Source organism: Mixophyes fleayi, chromosome 4, assembly GCF_038048845.1.
Source record: "Mixophyes fleayi isolate aMixFle1 chromosome 4, aMixFle1.hap1, whole genome shotgun sequence".
Taxonomy (NCBI): Eukaryota; Metazoa; Chordata; class Amphibia; order Anura; family Limnodynastidae; genus Mixophyes; species Mixophyes fleayi.
The window spans coordinates 208,248,909-208,266,523 of NC_134405.1; the positions used below are offsets into that span (position 1 = coordinate 208,248,909).

Here is a 17,615-nt window from a genome sequence, read left to right on the forward strand (position 1 = left end):
TGATTTTTAAGAAGTCTAGTAAACCAAATAAACAGATGCAATGTGTTTTGGTAGAATAAAATATGATCGCAGGAGCTTACACACTCATACAATATCTAACTAAACAGTTGTGAATTGTGTAATCTGCATCATAAGTGCGATTGATATGAGACAGGTGATATGATTGAGACTTGCTGAATTTCTGTAATGTGCTAATTATGTAGGTCTGTGTTCATGTTCCATCATCATCATTTATTTATACAGCGCCAGCAAATTCCATAGCGCTTTACAATTGGGAACAAACAGTAATAAAACAATACTGGGTAATACATACAGACAGAGAGGTAAGAGGGCCCTGCTCGCAAGCTTACAATCTATGGGACAATGGGAGTTTGATACACAAGGGTAATTGCTACATCATAATGCATATTGGTCCAGCTAGAATGTTAAGGTAAAAAGTACTTAGTGGGCTATATGATCAGTCACACAGCAGTGTTAGTCACAGTGTTGTCTTGTGTTAACTGTATAGAGGGTGGTAATAGGGTAACTTAGAGAGATTAAGAGGGTTGTTGAGCAATATTATCAGCTTGCCTGAAGAGGTGGATTTTTATAGAATGCTTGAAGGTGTGAAGACTAGAGGAAAGTCTTATTGTGCGAGGAAGGGAATTCCACCAAGTGTGTGCAGCCCAAAAAGTCATGTAACCGGGAATGGGAGCATGTGATGAGATTGGGAGACACAGATCTTGTGCAGAGTGGAAGTGTTGAGTTGGGAGATATTTTGAGACAAGTGAGGAGATGTATGTTGGTGCAATTCTGTTGATGACCTTGTATGTTAGAAGAATTTTACATTGATTCGTTGAAAAACAGGCAATCAATGTAAAGACTGACAGAGTGGCTCAGCAGAGGAAGAACGATTTGCAAGGAAAATCAATCTAGCTGCTGTGTGCAAAATATATCATAGGGGTAAGTGTCTGATTTGGGGAAGACAGGTAAGGAGCGAATTGCAATAGTCGATGCAGGAGATGACGAGTGCATGAATTAAAGTGTTTGCAGTGTCTTCTGTGAGATATGTACGTATTCTGGAAATGTTTTTTAGATGTCAAACATGACATAAATATAGAGTTGATGTGGGGAACAAAGGATATTTGTGAGTCAATGTTTGTACCTAGGCAGCTAGCTTGCAGGTTGGGATTTATGGTCATGTTGTCCACAGAAATAGAAATGTCAGGCAGGAAGCTTCTGCTTTTGGGTGGGAATATTATTCAGTTTTTGAAAGATTGAGTTTGAGTTGACGAGAGGATATCCGAGATGAAATGGCAGAAAGACAGTAATGCGAAACAACACAGATGATGAGGGAGCAGAACAGGATAAATTTGTGTATCATACGCCTAGAGATGATACTGAAACCCAAGGAGTTTATTAGTTTTCCAAGAGATGTGGTGTAGAGAAAAGAGGAGGACCTAGGTCTGAGCCTTGTGGTACTCCAACTGATAAAGTAAGTGAAGGTGGATTCAGAGAAGTTAACACTGAGTGATTAGATGGGTAGGATGAGAACTAGGATAGGACAGTGTCTTGAAGACCTAGGGATTGTAACATTTGTATGAGGAGAGAGTTGTCAACAGTGTCAAATGCAGCAGAGAGATCTCTGAGAATTAGAAGAGAATAATCACCTTTAGTTTTATCTGTGATCAGATCTTTGACAACCTTGGTCAGCACGGTCTCTGTGGAGTGTTGAGAGCTAAAGCCCGACTGAAGAGAATCCAGAAGGTTGTTTATTGTAAGAAAGTGTGTGAGGCAAGTGTAAGCAATTTTCTCAAGAAGCTTGGAGGGTCATGGGAGCCGACGGATGGGGCAGTAATTTGAGAGAGTTTGGGATATAAAAAAAAATTCAGAATAGGAGTAATTACTGCTTGCTTTAAAGTGATGGAAAGATACCAGTAGAGAGAGAGATTACAGTTTTTGGTTAGAGGTGGCATAAGCACAGGGGACATGGATCTACCAATTTATGAGGGTATAGGATCAAGCAGACAGGAGGTAGTGTAGGAAGATAAGAAGAGAATAGATACTACTTCATTTGTGGGATCAAATGAAGTGATTGTGTCAGAGGGTGCTGGAAAGCAACTGAGCTAATTACTTGTTGAGGAAGATAATACCATTTCTAGTCTGATCGTATCAATCCTGTCCATTAATTAGGAAGCAAGATCCTGGGCACTGATGGTAGTTGGAGGGTTTCGAAGAGATTTAAATGTGTTAAAATCTCTTTGGGTTTACAAACCTGATCAGAGATGAGATTGGTAGCATGTTTGCTATGCAAGGGCTAGAGCATTTCGATAGGAGTGGAAGATGGCAGTATATGTTATAACATATTTCCTTTCTGTCTGTTTACAGCTATCAACACAGAACTACCCCTTGTTTTATACTAAACATAAATTATAAATAAAGGTAAGTATCATGGTGCTACTGCTAAAAACACCCAAAGGACTAATAAGAACTTTGAGATAATAATCAAACTAGTGCCAACCAATGATCACTGATCTCTGTTCAAACCAATAATCATCATCATCATTTATTTATATAGCGCCAGCAGATTCTGCAGTGCTTTACAATTGGGAACAAACAGTAATAAACCAATACTAGGTATTACATACATACAGAGAGGTAAGATGGCCCTGCTCGCAAGCTTACAATATATGGGACAATGGTTTGATACACAAGTGTAATTGCTACATCCTATTAAATATTTGTCCAGCTAGAATGCAATGGCTACAAAGTATTTAGTGGGCTGTATGCTCAGTCACACAACTATGTTGGTCAGAGGGTTGTTGTCTTGTGTTAGCTGTGTAGAAGGTGGTAATAGAGTAATCTAGGAAGATTAAGCAGATGGTTAAGGAATATTATAAGCTTGTCTGAAGATTTGGGTTTTCAGTGAACTCGAACAAAGTTTTGTGGTGCGAGGGAGTGAATTCTATAAAGCGGATGCAGCCCGAAAAAAGTCCTGTAACTGAGAATTAGATGATGTGAAGAGAGTGGATGAGAGGCGCAGATCTTGTGCAGAACGGAGGTGTTGATTTGGGAGATATTTTGAGACAGGTGAGGAGATGTATGTTGGTGCAATATTCTTGATGACCTTGTATGTTAGAAGAATTTTATATTGTATTTGTTGAAAAACAGGGAACCAATGTAAAGACTGACAGAGTGACTAAGCAGTGGAAAAAATGATTTGCAAGGAAAATCAATCTAGCCGCTGAGTGTAAAACAGATTGTAGGGGCTCGAGTCTGATTTTAGGAAGATCAGTGAGGGAATTGCAATAGCTGATGAGGGAGATGATGAGTGCACGAATTAAAGTTTTTGCAGTGTTTTATGTATGTATTCTGGATGTTTTTAGATGTATGCAGCATGATGTAAATATACAATCCACGTTATATAATTATATCAAACACACTCTTGTGCTCTTGATAAAGTGAATTGGTGTCATCAGAAGATTAGTGATCATTGGTTGGCATTAGTTTGATTGATATGGTTATCTCATGGTGATGGAGATTGAAATAGTTATACATGTAAAATGTATTACACTATTTATTTTTTTCTTCCTTTTTGTGTCCGAAACATATGGCCATGGAAAATAAACTGATCATAAAATGAAAGTGAATAAGGAGAAGTCCTAGAAACTGAATTAAGAATAACATGAAACATTGGGTCATATTGTCTTTCGGGGATACAAATATTCAATGATTCTACACAAGTAATTCATGTGTAAAGCTTGGTACACTAAATAGGTACTTCTTGTTCTTATTGGTCTTTTGGGTGTTTTTTTTTTTTTCAGGAGCGCCATCATACTTACCTGTATTTATCTGGTCTAAGATCAGTGGCATGGGACATTTAGTGTGTCTGTGTGTGCGTGGTGGCAGTAACTGAGGCATGCTTAGGAAGACAAACATGTAATTACCCATCCCTTCTACCCAACTAATTCCAATTGTTCATGGTGCAAAATAAAATGTAACACTCCCAGCAACCAGACTCTTCACCTCTACTGTTGCTTTTCTCGAATACAGTAATACTGACTACATAACAGCAGTGAAAGTCCAGCCAAATCCATGACTGAAGTAGCCCCTATATAGGTACTACAGAGGACCAGGCCTGCAACATCACTAGATGCCCAGCACACCCACAAGTTGCTGAAATGCAGGGACAAACACAGAAGCATTATGTCGGAAAACTACACTTCCCAGGACGCTCTACTTCCATACAGAACAGACACTGGCTATGGGGGTGTGTTTGTAGCATGTAATGCGACCGGCTGAGCCTAGCTCCCAGTATAGCCCGTGATATGATCTAGTGATGCCAACGATACAGTGCTGGGCTCCACTGACAACGTGCCTCTAGTAACCACGATTCCGACTAAACCAGCAGTCTAATAGTAGTCTTGTCGTCTGCCCCGTCTATAAGGTATGATGGTTTGTTCCGCACTAGGGACCAGGGCGGACAACTTGTCTTGGTGGGGGGGAAATTATATGACTACGGCTTGTCTCTTCTCTTCTGGAATAACCAGATCGCTTCCCTGAGGTGAGCACAGAAGAGTACATGTTAATCAAGGCGAGTTCGACGCACGTTTTGCAGATTTCGGTATCTTCTGTATCTGACTTTGGTGTGCCGTTGCCCGGTTGTTCCCCCCATTAAAGTGGATTGGTCCAGACGGTATTTAAGGGCGCTGCAGGGCCGCTGGTGGCTCAGAGCTGCTCTGGGTCGTTGGGAGGGTCGTCTTTGGGGCAGGTAACGGCAGATCAGGTGGGGGCGGCGAAGACAAGGTGAACGGGAGGCGGGCTGATGTTGGAGGCCTCGGCATCTCCAGCTATATAGGATGCGGCCCGGGGAAGGAGCCGGCCAGGCCATCTCCTGAGGAGGGAGATAAACAAGCCTTTAACTCTTTATGCTCCAGAGCAAGAGCTGCAGTCACTGGGGGCCTGTCACTGCTGTCCTCAGCACAGCATCCTAATCATGCACAGGCAGAAGATGTCACTGGGCAGATAGGCCAGCACTACATTGACTTGGAGGTGGTGAGAGATGCTCTACCCCCATCCTCCTTCAAATACAGCGTCCCCATGTCATGATACTAGGGCATCAATCTCTAGATCCAATGTCTGCAGTCAGGAGGAATGAGCCTCTCTAGGGTGCATGATATCTGTTTGTGCTTGTAATATTTAGAAGCCACATTCAAATAACAGGATCTTTTTTTCATTCAGCCATTCTAGACGTGGGTTGGTTTGGGGCCCAGAGCATGTTAATCTTAACCACACACACATAAGGTCAACGTGTCTGCTTATTTACAATTATAATAAAATTGTCCTTTTGCACATGTTTTTGCATAGTGTATTACAAGCAGATATATTAACACTTCCTCTTGGATGATGCCACTAATCAATCTGCTGGTGATTAATGGAGAACAATCATTTTACTAAGTAGGGCTTGTGTTTAATGAAGGCCTGTATTGCAATATATTCTTATATATGTACAAAATTGAGTGAAGAGCAGCCTGATATATTAACTATGTTAATGTTTGTGTTAAATATTTGATTTGGTGATTAGACCCAATGAGCTTTTGTTGAATATTTCTAGATTGTGCTTTACTTTTATTTAGTTCATTATTTACAGCAAGGCTTTTTGTTCCCCCCCCCCCCCCCCCCCCCATGTATATTGTGTCCATATCAGTATTAATCAGGGTTAAATCACTTTGTTTGTTTAATGCAGGATGGAATGATGGGGTCCAACTGAAATTACACTTGTTGGGCCCAGTCAAGACTGGCACGGAGGTTGCCATCATGTCCAATACTTGTTACTGAGAAGACAAATGAGAAGCCAGACCTAAGCATCATGATCTCCATGATTACAGAACAATTACAAAAACAAAGTCTGGAGGACCTGAAATGCAAATCTTTCAGTATAAGTCTGGTAAGATCTTATAAGGCAAATTGTATTTAGATTTGTGCCTGGAGACTTTGAAGTTTATATTCAGGTTTTGTCAGCTGTCTTCATGTAACCCAAACAAGTCATGTTTTAAGTCATGGATGGACAAAATGTAGACTTCAGGAGCCAATTTGTGAAGTCAAGCAGCCAGCAGAATATTTTAAGGAGTCAGGAAAGTTTATCTCCACAGATGTGGCTAAAAGGTTAAATTCTTGCTGGCGCTTATCTTTCTGGGCATTTTAGCTACCTTCTCTTGTGATTTATCAAGCCCTGTTTTATGTACATTCATAATTATTATCTGATGTATTGAGGAATCTGTTTATACTGTTAAAGTCTGTGTCTTATGCATGACCATTCGAATTCTTGCTTGAAATAAATATTGATAGTTTTGACAAGATCTCTAACACCTCAACTTCCTTTTTAAGGACTTGTTTTCATGCTCTAATTATATTTTAATATGGCTGTTATTTTTGTTTAGAAAACTGAGATAAATGTTTATGGAAGACTGCATGGTTTGTTTTTTTTCTTCAAAGGGCTGTCCAACAGGTGTCACTGATAAGCCTGCAAGAGTCTTTGTGGGTCAGAGTGCTTTATAACCTAGTAATGTATTCAATGTTTTGTGGAATCTGTCACGGGCACATTTTACCATGATATATGCATTGAAAAGTGATGTAAACAATTGTGTGCCAAATTTAAGTTGCGGTGTATAAGTTTACTGTTAGTCATTTATCCCTTTGGTTAAAAAAAAGCAATAAATAACCTTGTATTTTTAGGAAAGTTTTTTTATAGGTTTTTATGTAGTTGTATTTGGTCTTTGGCCTGTGAAGTGTCATGAAGTATAAACTTGGTTTTATAATTATGAATGACTTGCCTATCCCCTGATTTAACAACTGCAGTAACCAGGGATGATTATTATGATGATATAATATCTGGTGTTCAAGCATTTTTATATTCTTTTAATATTTAAGTGAAGAAAAATTGCTGAGCCAGGTTAATATTTTGTTAAAAGGCAGCAGGTATGGGTTTACGGCTTTAAAAAAGCAAAAAAAAAACAGATGCTAACCTTTTCTGCACCTCATTCCTGTTTGTGTCTTTCTCAGCCACTGCCTGATCATCCAGACCCAGAGGGGTGCAGCAGTCCATACCATTTTGTGACAGGTAAATGAAAGGAGCTTTGCATGTTACATGTCAGTCTTTCCATGGATCATCTTTTTCATGGTGACTATGTTAGTCAGTTGTGTGCTTTTATTTTTAAAGTAGGAATATTAATCCTACACCCCCATGGCTATATATATGTTGTGTTTAGTTGTATCTTTTTTAAATGAAGCGCCTAGTAAGTTTTCAGAAGGAATGTAGCTAAAATATCAAACTTGTCATGTTACCTAAAACTAGGTCTAAATGCTGATAGAATTTTTTCATTTTTTTTCCAAGTTTAAATTGTTTATCTAATTGTACTACAAACACTTCCATGTTGCTGGTAATATTTAATGTAACCTGGAATGTCTGTGCTTCAGTGTATATAGTGGCTTTCTTCATTCATGTGTATGGGAATGCTCTGTAAGTGGAATCTACTTGCAGCCTTTTTTGTTGAGATTGGTTTCTGCTGTTCAGACATTGCTCATTTCAACACTTACAAATGCAAGATATCAGTGATGCTGCAGCATACAATATTCAACAATGTATTCTAGTTGAAAAGTATGCAATATGATGTAGCACTTACCCTTGTGTTTCATACTTGAATTGTCACATATATTGTAAGATTGCGAGCAGGACCCTCTTACCTCTGTCTGTATTACTCAGTATTGTATTGTTACTGTTTGTTCCCAATTGTAAAGCGCTTTGGAATTTTCTGGCGCTATATAAATGATGAAAGCTGGTGAACTTACTTTAGAGACATCTGGGGTAAATGTATCAAGCTGTGGGTTTGAAAAAGTGGAGGCAACCAATCAGATACTAGCTATCACTTATTTAGTACAATCTACAAAACGGCTAGAATCTGATATGTTCCATGTTCTTAAACAAAAAGGTTATCCCTGTTTCTCCATGAGACCTTGGGTAAAGTAAATGTAATGGAAGTAAAAGTAACTTAAATCCCCAACCCCTTTCTAATGTTCATAAATTTGTATACAGTGTACTTTATTATGCTTCCATAGTAACCAAAATTTGCAGAGATATGTATAAAAATAAATAAAACCTCAAATTATACCCATCTAAATTGACATTGTGAAATGGGTCCGTTACATTGGTGTAAAATAGCTTGGGTCTTGTAGAAGCTATATGATGATGATGTTTCTCCACTTCTTTCTATGATTAAAAATAAAATGTCAGTTAATGCCTTCTCTCTGTTATATTGACTTGGGATAAGTGGTAACAAATGACTTGCATGGGTATATTGATGATACCTCTTCAGTTGAATGGCCTGTCCTGGGGTACTTGATATATAGGCTACATGATTAGCCAATTAGAGTAAAACTGCCTCAAAATTGCCAACTATAGAGTAGAATTTGTTTGACCAGTAAAAGAAAGTTTGTGCAGAATGTAATCGAATACCTAATATTGCATTCATAAAATTTTTGTTGTGAATAAATAGTTATGGCCACGTTATCTGGAAATGTTATACAGAGTTCTGAAAACCAGAGACAAAATAACTGTTTTTATTAAGCAAACTTTAAGAGCAAGTTGAAACATTGTGACAAATTCACACACTTTTAAAGAATAGTTTTCATATTGACAGTAATAATATCTTGTATTGTACTTAAATGTGTTATGCAGATTTGTAACTATAATATTATAAGCAGTGACCAACTTGAAGACACTGTCTTTGTATCTCAAGGCATCTAAAAAGTATATCCACCATTTAATAGACCTGGCTTTCTTTTAAAAAACAAAGCACTTATTTTTTTGTGGTTCTTAAGACACAGTACCTTTTGTAGAGCTACTGTTGCTATTGGCGTTTCATAATGTTGGCCTATTGTAGCAACATCTCTATTATATACAGTAGCCTATGTATGTATACCTGGGCATTTCCATAAATGGCACAAAGCAGGAGATGGATAGGTGAACATTGTATTCTCTCTAGCATCCTGTCTTTCAAGTTTCTATAAAAAAAGAGAAAAAACCCCAGCAAAATAACTTGCAGTTGCCCTTGCATATGTAATGAAGCCAATGTCTAAGACTTATATTTAGTGCTTATCTGATCCCAGCATAATGCTAAGAAATGGCTGTTTAATTATGAAGTTAGGAAGGTGAAGCTAAATTCAAGTACATCACTAAAGAGGATGTACATGTCTGTAATCCAAAAGTAAAACTCCACCTATATGCTGTTTGGCTCAATACCAGATGACCGAAACCCCTGTTTGATACTACTTTAAAGTAGAGATTTAGTAATATCTCCATACACATTCTACATACACATACAGTGGTCTGACTAGTGTAGCCAAAAAGAAAAAACAATCTACCATTCAGGGTGAACTGGAGAAGTCCACATGTTAATTATGCCATAGTATTGGAGATATCCTGTAGAAGCACAATTGGGTCAATTGCTGGCCCAATGTTTTTTGGAATCTCCTAGTTAGCAGACACTCAACTTTATCCTGTGGACTTGGCAGCCATATTTTAAATGTGAAGTTACTGTAGAACTCTGTGTACACTGGAAGGTAAAACGCACACACAATATAAAATATATTTTGTATATCTGTTATTTTGACATTGTGTGGATTTTTTTTCCTTTTTTTTTTTTTTTTTTTTTTTTTTTTATCTAGTCCTGGTGTTATGCATTCATGTATCTTTAAATGGGGCCTCTATTTGGCACTCTGTATTGAATGTTTATGTTTTATGTCTATTAAACTAATTCATGTCTCTCATTCAACAAGCCATGAAAAACACATTTTCACTAAAATAAAGGTAGATGAGAACTTTTGCACAGTGGTAAAGTAATTTTAAATAACAAAGCATGATTGGCAAATAAAGACATAGATACTTCAATAAATGTGGCTTTAGGTTTTTCTGTTAAAATCCATAATGAGAAATGGCCTACACTCTGTAGATTATAAGGGGTTTTTTATGAGTTTCATGACTTTGTGGGGCGGGTGCTATATGCATTATGTTCATAAAACCCCCTATTTGGCTTCCAATGTTCTTTATAATTTGCATTATATTATATCCTATATATTGTAGTAGCAGTTAAAATGCTATGGATATATGAAGTTTGACACTATCTTGCTTTTGTTTTTTTAACAAAATAGAAGAACGCTCCTGGGGGCTACTTAGTCATTGTCCAAGGATTGAACTTGAAGATGGAATCAGACTTGGTTGCCATCACCACTCAAGCCTGAGCCTGCACTTTCCTGTTTTCAGCAGGGAAAGCTCTCCCAACCGCAGGAGCCCTTCCCAAGCACCTGAGGCAGGGAACTCTGCTGCTCCTCCAGCCCCTCCTACAAAGAGACACTGCCGCTCCTTATCAGTGCCAGAGGACCTATCACGCTGGAGGCCTATCTGGCGGCCCAGTGGCTCTAAAGTTTGGACTCCTGTAAAGAGGAGATGTAACAGTGGTGGGGTTGGGGCAGTATTGGGAGTGCAGACTCAAAGTCCATCCCAAGGGGTCTCCAGTCTCAGGTTCCAAAATGACCCCAGTGCCTCTTTACGCTGCATCCAAGCCAACAGCCCTCCCTTCTTCAGCCTGGCTTTGTGCCGGGAATCGCCAGGTCCCTATACCCTTTCCCCGACTACTATATTCTGGGACAATACAGAAGGGCCAAGCTGCTTTCCATTGCAGCGTCGTTTCTCCCTCTCTCCTGTACTCATCAAGGATGCAGGACGGTTCCTCCCTTCAGCCAGCAGCTCCCCACCTTCCACACCAGAGCTGGTCCGGCGACAGCAATGTTTGCCTCGAAGCCAATCACAGCCCTGTGATCTTGACACCAGGAAATGTGGAATCAAACGCCGGCATGAGGAAGTTACACGATGGCATCGTCCTTCTCTGGACTTCTACAAGATGAACAAGGTGATGTTTAGTGAGAGGGTTCATAGGGTCCCTCTCCTCTGTCTTGCAAATATCTTTTCTTCAGGTTCACTGTAACTTTTACTAATGGTTTGTTTTATTTGCAGAATGCTGGTGCTATGTGTTTCTTGGACAACTCTAATGAAGGCAGCTCTTCTCCTTTTATGGCTTGTCATGGGGAGTCTCCTTGCACTTCTGGAAGTCCTGTCGCCACTTGCACATTGGCACTTAGTGAAGGTGATATGGTTAGGAGGGATCACTCGTCTTGCTCCCAGGCAATGCTCTTCCAGCATGATTTCGCAGACCTGGATTTAAATCTAATTGAAGAGAACTAGCACTCTCAGGAAACATCATACTGCTAATGGAGTTCTGATCGTTAGGTGGACGTATAAGTGAGTGTCTGGGTGTCGGCTGCAGGCCACCACCAAGAGACTTGCACCAAGTGCATTTCACTAACCTTCATGATGGACAGGATTTGTGTGGGGGGAGGAGCCAAATGTTTAAATCTTCTGAAGGAGTAGCCTGGTCAGGGTCATCTTTACCAACTATACTTCTCTTTTGCCAGTGATACAGCTGAATTTGGGATATCCCATTACAGAGTGACAAAACTTAAAGGGTGCTGCGGGATTGCTTTATTTTTATATTGATGGCTTTCGGAAGGATGTTGTGCACTGCCCCAAGAGTATCACATGCAGATATAGGCGTGTGATTCATTCTTCTTTAAAGGTGACTTTTTTTGGGGGGAAGGGGGAGAGAATAAGTAAACCAACAAGGTGGCAAATCTGGTTGTGCACAAAGGCTGAGGCCTTGTTTTCAAATAAATGCCCCAAGACATGAGCCCAGAGCATCAGAGCAGGGGAATCCAATCCTGTGTGTTCCATAACGAACACCTTTTTTGTTCTCCAATTCACCCTGAAAGGCTGACAACAGAACAAAAATGTTGTTTCAATTATAGTAATGTGTTTGTATATTTTATTCCAAATTTTTTTTTTTTTTTTTTTTTTCCTTTGAATATTTGCCTGTGGCAAATATTCTAGAAGCGGTAATGAATTTGTTTTAAAATTGCTGGCCAGTTAAAAGGGAGCTTCCAGGTCATCCTGAACAGGTTGTCTACACTGCCATCCAAGTCTTGCATAAAGTGACCATCCCAGTACCTCAGACAGTTGTTATACCTTGTCCTGCACATCCCAAATCCTCTTGTATCTTACAATCTACGTCCCTTTCACTTTTCAGGAATGAGTCCTTATTGGAGCGTGTAAATGAAATGTCAATGGCATCCTTGGTCAATGCTGCTTGAGTTCCCCAAGATAGAGCGGTGTGTTGCAGATTCTTTCAGAGAAGATTATAGTCAGGCTGTTATATAATATTTGATCCTCTGGATGTTGTTGATGTATAGGAGCCATACAAGAATTTTATGTACAACAAGCATTGTATTTTCTCAAAAAAAAGGACAGAAAACACCCCATTAGATTCAGCAGTTACACATAAAACTGATGTGTAGTTGGACCACAATATGGTCCTTTCCATTCAATTTTAATACAGGGTGGGTAATTTTATTTTTTGTATCTTATTTGTTACTTTTTGGTGGGATGAGGAAGCATAAGCCAGTGTGCCACTCCAAAAGAAGCTGTAGTTGATCCATCTGTATCGCATTCCAAAATGAATAATGGCTTACATTTTGTTATTGGTAGTTCCCACCCCCAGTAGTTTTTTGTTTTTTTTTCAAAGATCATGTGACAGCAGAGGTCGAGCCTTGTGGTTGTATAAGAGTGGTGATGGAATTTTCACAGCAAAACGTTTTCCCACTGAAATCTTCCCATTCAATATAATGTCAACATTTCCCAAATGTAGAGCTTTTTTTTGGGGGGGGGGGGGGGGGGTCAAGTTTCTGTATTGACTAGCAGTCTCCCAATGAGCTGCATATGAAATTGCTGCTTTAACTGTGATTTGAGCTATGTAAGAAGGAAGCTGATAGGGGTTTGGGGTGACTACAAGCTATGTTCTCAGGGGAAGCTAATCTGAACTCTCCCTTATGCTGAGTTTTTCACTAGTGGTGTTGATTTCAGTATGGCGCCCCATTTCAAACAAGACAATATACTATCACATTTTCTCACACCAATTTCATTTAGAGCACAGCCTGCTGTTGTATTACATTGTGATAAAAGATGAATGACAAACGTCTTGCTGTTGTGTTGTGTAATGCTACAGGGACCTGTAATGCATATTAAATCAAAGCATTGCAAAGCCCAAAGGGCTCAGCCGTGAGTGACTGCATATTCTGCACTGAATGGGGTTGGGAACTTGAAAGCAAAAAAAGGCAATAAGAGAAGAAACAAACAAGAATTAGCAAATCAAAGTATCAAACTTGATGGCCTGTCATCAGTATTTCATGGTGTATTCCCTCTATTTTATTTAAATGACTATATTATACAATAAATTGAAATTGATGTAATTTATTGTTCCTTTTCCACTTATCTGATGGGAGAAACTAGGGGTTTCATTTTTTTTTATCCCTGTTTAAGAATATTTGGTACTCTTCAGGAGTCTGAAAGGGAAATTCCTTATTGTAGCTCTTATGTTCAGTCAATGATTCATGGAAAAACATGTTGGGATAACCTTACTCAAAGAAATTTTCTGATATTTGTTTTGGGAGCTTAAATCCTAATTAAGAAATGTTGTGACTAGATACCCAGAAATACTGTGGCTATTTGTTGACCCACATATATGGGTTTTGTCAAGCAAAGATGGCATTGGCTGTTGAGTTTCCGATTAAAGGGAAAGTATCACTTGTTGGAAAAATACATGTGTGGCTCTCTGATTATTTTATTTTTTTAGGAGAGTACAACTCTTACTGGGAATTGCATAGCTGAAAATGTATCTTTGTGTTTTGTTTTGTTTTTTGTTTTTTTGTTTATAGTCTGTGCAATGATGTAGTAAGAAAAGTTCTTGCCAGCAACAAGATGGTAACTCCAGCCAATAATTCAATTATACATATGTTCAACAAAACCTTGCTTACTTATCTATTGGGACCTTTACTGGTCTGTTTTTGTTAAAATCTTGGCTTCAAATGACAGTTGCACTTATTTACTTGTATGAGGAATAGATCATTGGGGTGGACCACAAAAAAATTAAGGTGAAAAACTTTTTTTTTTTGGATATGTTTTTTAAAAAAACGACTTTAATGGTGGTAAAACAAAATCATGATGCTTCCTCTACCAGGGCTAGACGATGTTGAAAGCTTTGTTGACACTCGTCTATTATGAAATTTCATGGAATTGTTTGACTGTCTAAGTCTACTTGGTACAGGAAACTGATATGTATCCAATATGCTAATATCTACTTAGTCCTGCAGAAACTCCATAGACATTGAATAAGCAGATTGGGACTTGATTTGTGTTTTTTCTGTAGTCATTATTTTTTAATCTGTCATTTACCCCAATAGCAATGTTACATGTCTATATTTTTAACCCATATACCCTTGGTGGGGTGATGAAAATGCCGCTTGTGCATCCTCCGAATTAATAGCCATTATGAATTATATTGCTGTTTTTGTCCCCCTTGAAATGGAGAACTCTCCCTATTGTCTAGGAAAGTTTGATTCTTACTAATTACCAAGCAGTTCTTTGGTATAAAAGTTTACTAGTTACTTAAACGAGACAAAGGCTGTCTGTGTGCTGAACATCAGTTCTGGTGGTAATCGTCTTCACGACTACCACCAATCTGACATCGACAAGCCCTCCAACTAAAATCCGAATTTCTGCAAAACCGATGTGAAAATAAACACTTACCTTGAAGCAGACGCTGGAGATCTCCAATTGGATCACCATGCGGACAGCAAGCTATTCTGATTGGAGAAGTGTTCGGCACTGCAGCTTTGTCATCGCAACGTCTGTCAAGCCGATGTCTGTTGGCTTCAAGACAAGTCTGTTTATTTTCACATCGGTTTTGAAGAAATTCGGATTTTAGTTGAAGGGCTTGTTGATGTCTGATTTTTTTTTTCTCAAGTCTACCCAACTCATCAGTTCAACCTATCTGTAACTAGGAACCAGTGAGTTCACGAGGTGTGAGGGACGAGCTTTGCCAGTGGTTCCTAGTAAGTTTAAGTGCTGCTGTTGGGAAATGCATACATTTTACATTTTTGTTTCCACTGGGAAACTCCTACTTTCAGTATTTGTGACGTAATCCATCTACTTTGCATGGATCGCCATTGAAGATACTTTGTTTTAAAAACAAACGAGGTTTAAGTATTAAATTGCACATCCCACAGGTACAATCTTGCCATAATAGTATTGTAACTGTAACTTCCTAGCGTAAAGGTACACGTGTCCTCTAATGTTCCCTTGCATCCAGCAATTAGTGGAGGGTTTTACTAATAGAATTAGAATGGAACATAGAAATAGTTTTTGTTTTTAATGCAAATTTTTAGAAAAAAGTAAATACATATTGGTGAAAATGTTGGCTTTTTTTTTCTTCATTTTAATGCCAAAGTGGTGGTCTAACAAAGGGTCTACCCTGAGCTGGTAAATTTGAGACCTTTCAGGGGCCAATTCAATTCTGCTGAGAATAACGCAGTTTTACAGTTAATACGGTAAAACTGGGCATATTTACCCTTAATACGGTAATTTCAACGGTGGATTTTTACTTGCGGCTCCCTGAACTGCGAGATGAAATCCAGGCTAAAATTACCGTATTAATGGCAATACTGTTAATGCCGCGCTATTCGCTGCAGAATTGTATCGGCCCTTTAGTCTTTTCAGCTATTCACAATAGCAGTAAATTGTCACTTTTCTGAATTCATTTCAAAATCTTACTTGCGTGTATATTCAGAGCTCTGTACATGTCCCTGATGTTTTTCTTTCCTTCAAATTATTGGCCTAGATATAATAAGGAATAAAACAAAAATGGATTGAGAAACTGTAGAGTATTGTTGCTTTACTAAAGATGTTCATTGTAAAATTTGGGCACTTTGCTGCCTACCCCACTGTTTTACAGAAATAAATATTTGAAGTTCACTAGTTGCTATTTTTTATTTTGTTGCAAGCTCTAAGGTGACCAATCCTGTTCACCCTTATGCAGTAATGAAGGAATACATCATTAAAACGGTCACTATGGTGTCCTTTCAGTTTTCTGATCCTTCTAAATTTTGGCATTTCGTGTGCGACATAAAGGGCTACAAGTACAGACTTTGAACTTATGATGATCTGTTTTACCAGTAAGGCTTTGAGCACACTGGTTTTTCTAGCAAACTCATAGGCTTTCTTCCATACATTCCACCTTATGTACCCTTTTTTTTTTTTTTTTTTTTTTTTTTTTTTTTAATATATATATTTTTTCCCCTTGTACATGTAGTTAATAAGAAACACAAACCAAAAGAGGAGGGGGTGACTTGTGTGCACTGTCCCACATTACCTGTATAGTGAGAATCCATTTCTCCATAACTTGCAAAATCCTAATTGAAAAGAGACATTGGATAACCCTCTGCACAAATCCTAGACCATATATCCCCCACCACACCCCTTTATAAGTGAAGCCTTTACATGCTACATTATGTAAGTTAAGTGGGTGATTCTGTTAGGCATGGTTTTTTTTGGGGGTTTTTTTTTTTGTTTTTTTGTGTTCCATTCTCTTCTTGCTATCATTTGTTTTTTTTTGTCTTTCAAACCAAGAATTGAAAGTATGTATTAGTGACTGAAATATTTCCCCCCCATGGTCACTGCCTCTAACTATAATCTCCAAATGTAGTGTGTGTATGTTCAACATGAAGCTATAAGGTTACTTTACTCAAGTTTGTGTTTTAAACCTAAAATCTGGTGCAATTTTAATTTTTAAAGACCGCAATATAAAAGTACACAGCCCCTTTATAGCTGCACAAATGTTCTTTGTACATTTCCTCCCTCATTATAGTGCCACTCGTGTTATACTGTCTAAGACTGACCAACTGAATTATAAGGAAGCTTTGTATGTGTTTTTTGTTTTCTCTTTTGGACTTTCAACCAAATGTTACTTTAGAATTGTAGTTAAAAGTATACACTTGTTTTATTTCCTTTCCATCATACATGATTAAGGCCTCTAAACGTAAAATACAAGTTGATCAAGTCTACTTGTAGCATTGATAAGTTTATTTCCATATGCTGTGACAAATGAAACATGTTTAGAAAAAAGAAAACTATGTATGTATCCATGTTAAGTTTTTCACATCTTGTCCTCTGTAATTCTCAATTGAATGCTGAGTGGCGCACTCCTGTGCTCTATTTAATAAACTTGCAGCCCGGAAGTGTGGTGTGCATTAGAAATTCTTCCCCACCTATCATGGTTAACTTAACTTGAATATCTTTAGTCCTGAGAATTTCAGGGAAGAAAATATATACATGTTTGTTACTAGTAGCTCTTATAAGAAGCAACTTGATTTGGGGTTTAGTTGTCGATCTTTGCATTATTGTGTTTGAATCTGCACTCCAAGATAGGGTGAAAAATCTCCCTATGTAAGGAAACCTTGTGCAGCTGGTTTTGTTGTGGCTCTGTGGCTTGTCTCCCAGTATTGGCTGAAGTTTGGGGCTGTCTGGAGAAATGAGCAGGAGCACCAATCAAACTGCATTCTAATTTAAATTAAACATGTTACAATTAACCCTGTATTTTCATGACCTGTTGTAAGATCACTTGCCTCCTGAACTATAA

General features: G+C 38.4%; 1 protein-coding gene across 4 annotated transcripts; it reads left to right on the top strand.

The window, feature by feature from the left end:
* The first annotated feature begins 4,285 nt into the window (after positions 1 to 4,285).
* Positions 4,286 to 13,392, top strand: FAM53C (family with sequence similarity 53 member C). 4 transcript variants are annotated; one of them, XM_075209210.1, is made up of 5 exons: positions 4,286 to 4,426; positions 5,726 to 5,926; positions 7,042 to 7,099; positions 10,186 to 10,943; positions 11,048 to 13,392. In XM_075209210.1, the coding sequence occupies exons 2-5, from the start codon at positions 5,849 to 5,851 to the stop codon at positions 11,273 to 11,275; spliced, it is 1,122 nt and encodes a 373-aa protein (XP_075065311.1). In that variant the 5' UTR covers positions 4,286 to 4,426; positions 5,726 to 5,848; the 3' UTR covers positions 11,276 to 13,392. The 4 variants fall into 4 exon arrangements, with proteins under 4 accessions (XP_075065311.1, XP_075065309.1, XP_075065312.1 ...); XM_075209208.1 differs by lacking the exon at positions 4,286 to 4,426 and adding an exon at positions 4,684 to 4,750; XM_075209211.1 differs by lacking the exon at positions 4,286 to 4,426 and adding an exon at positions 4,750 to 4,785.
* The last annotated feature ends 4,223 nt before the right edge of the window (positions 13,393 to 17,615 follow it).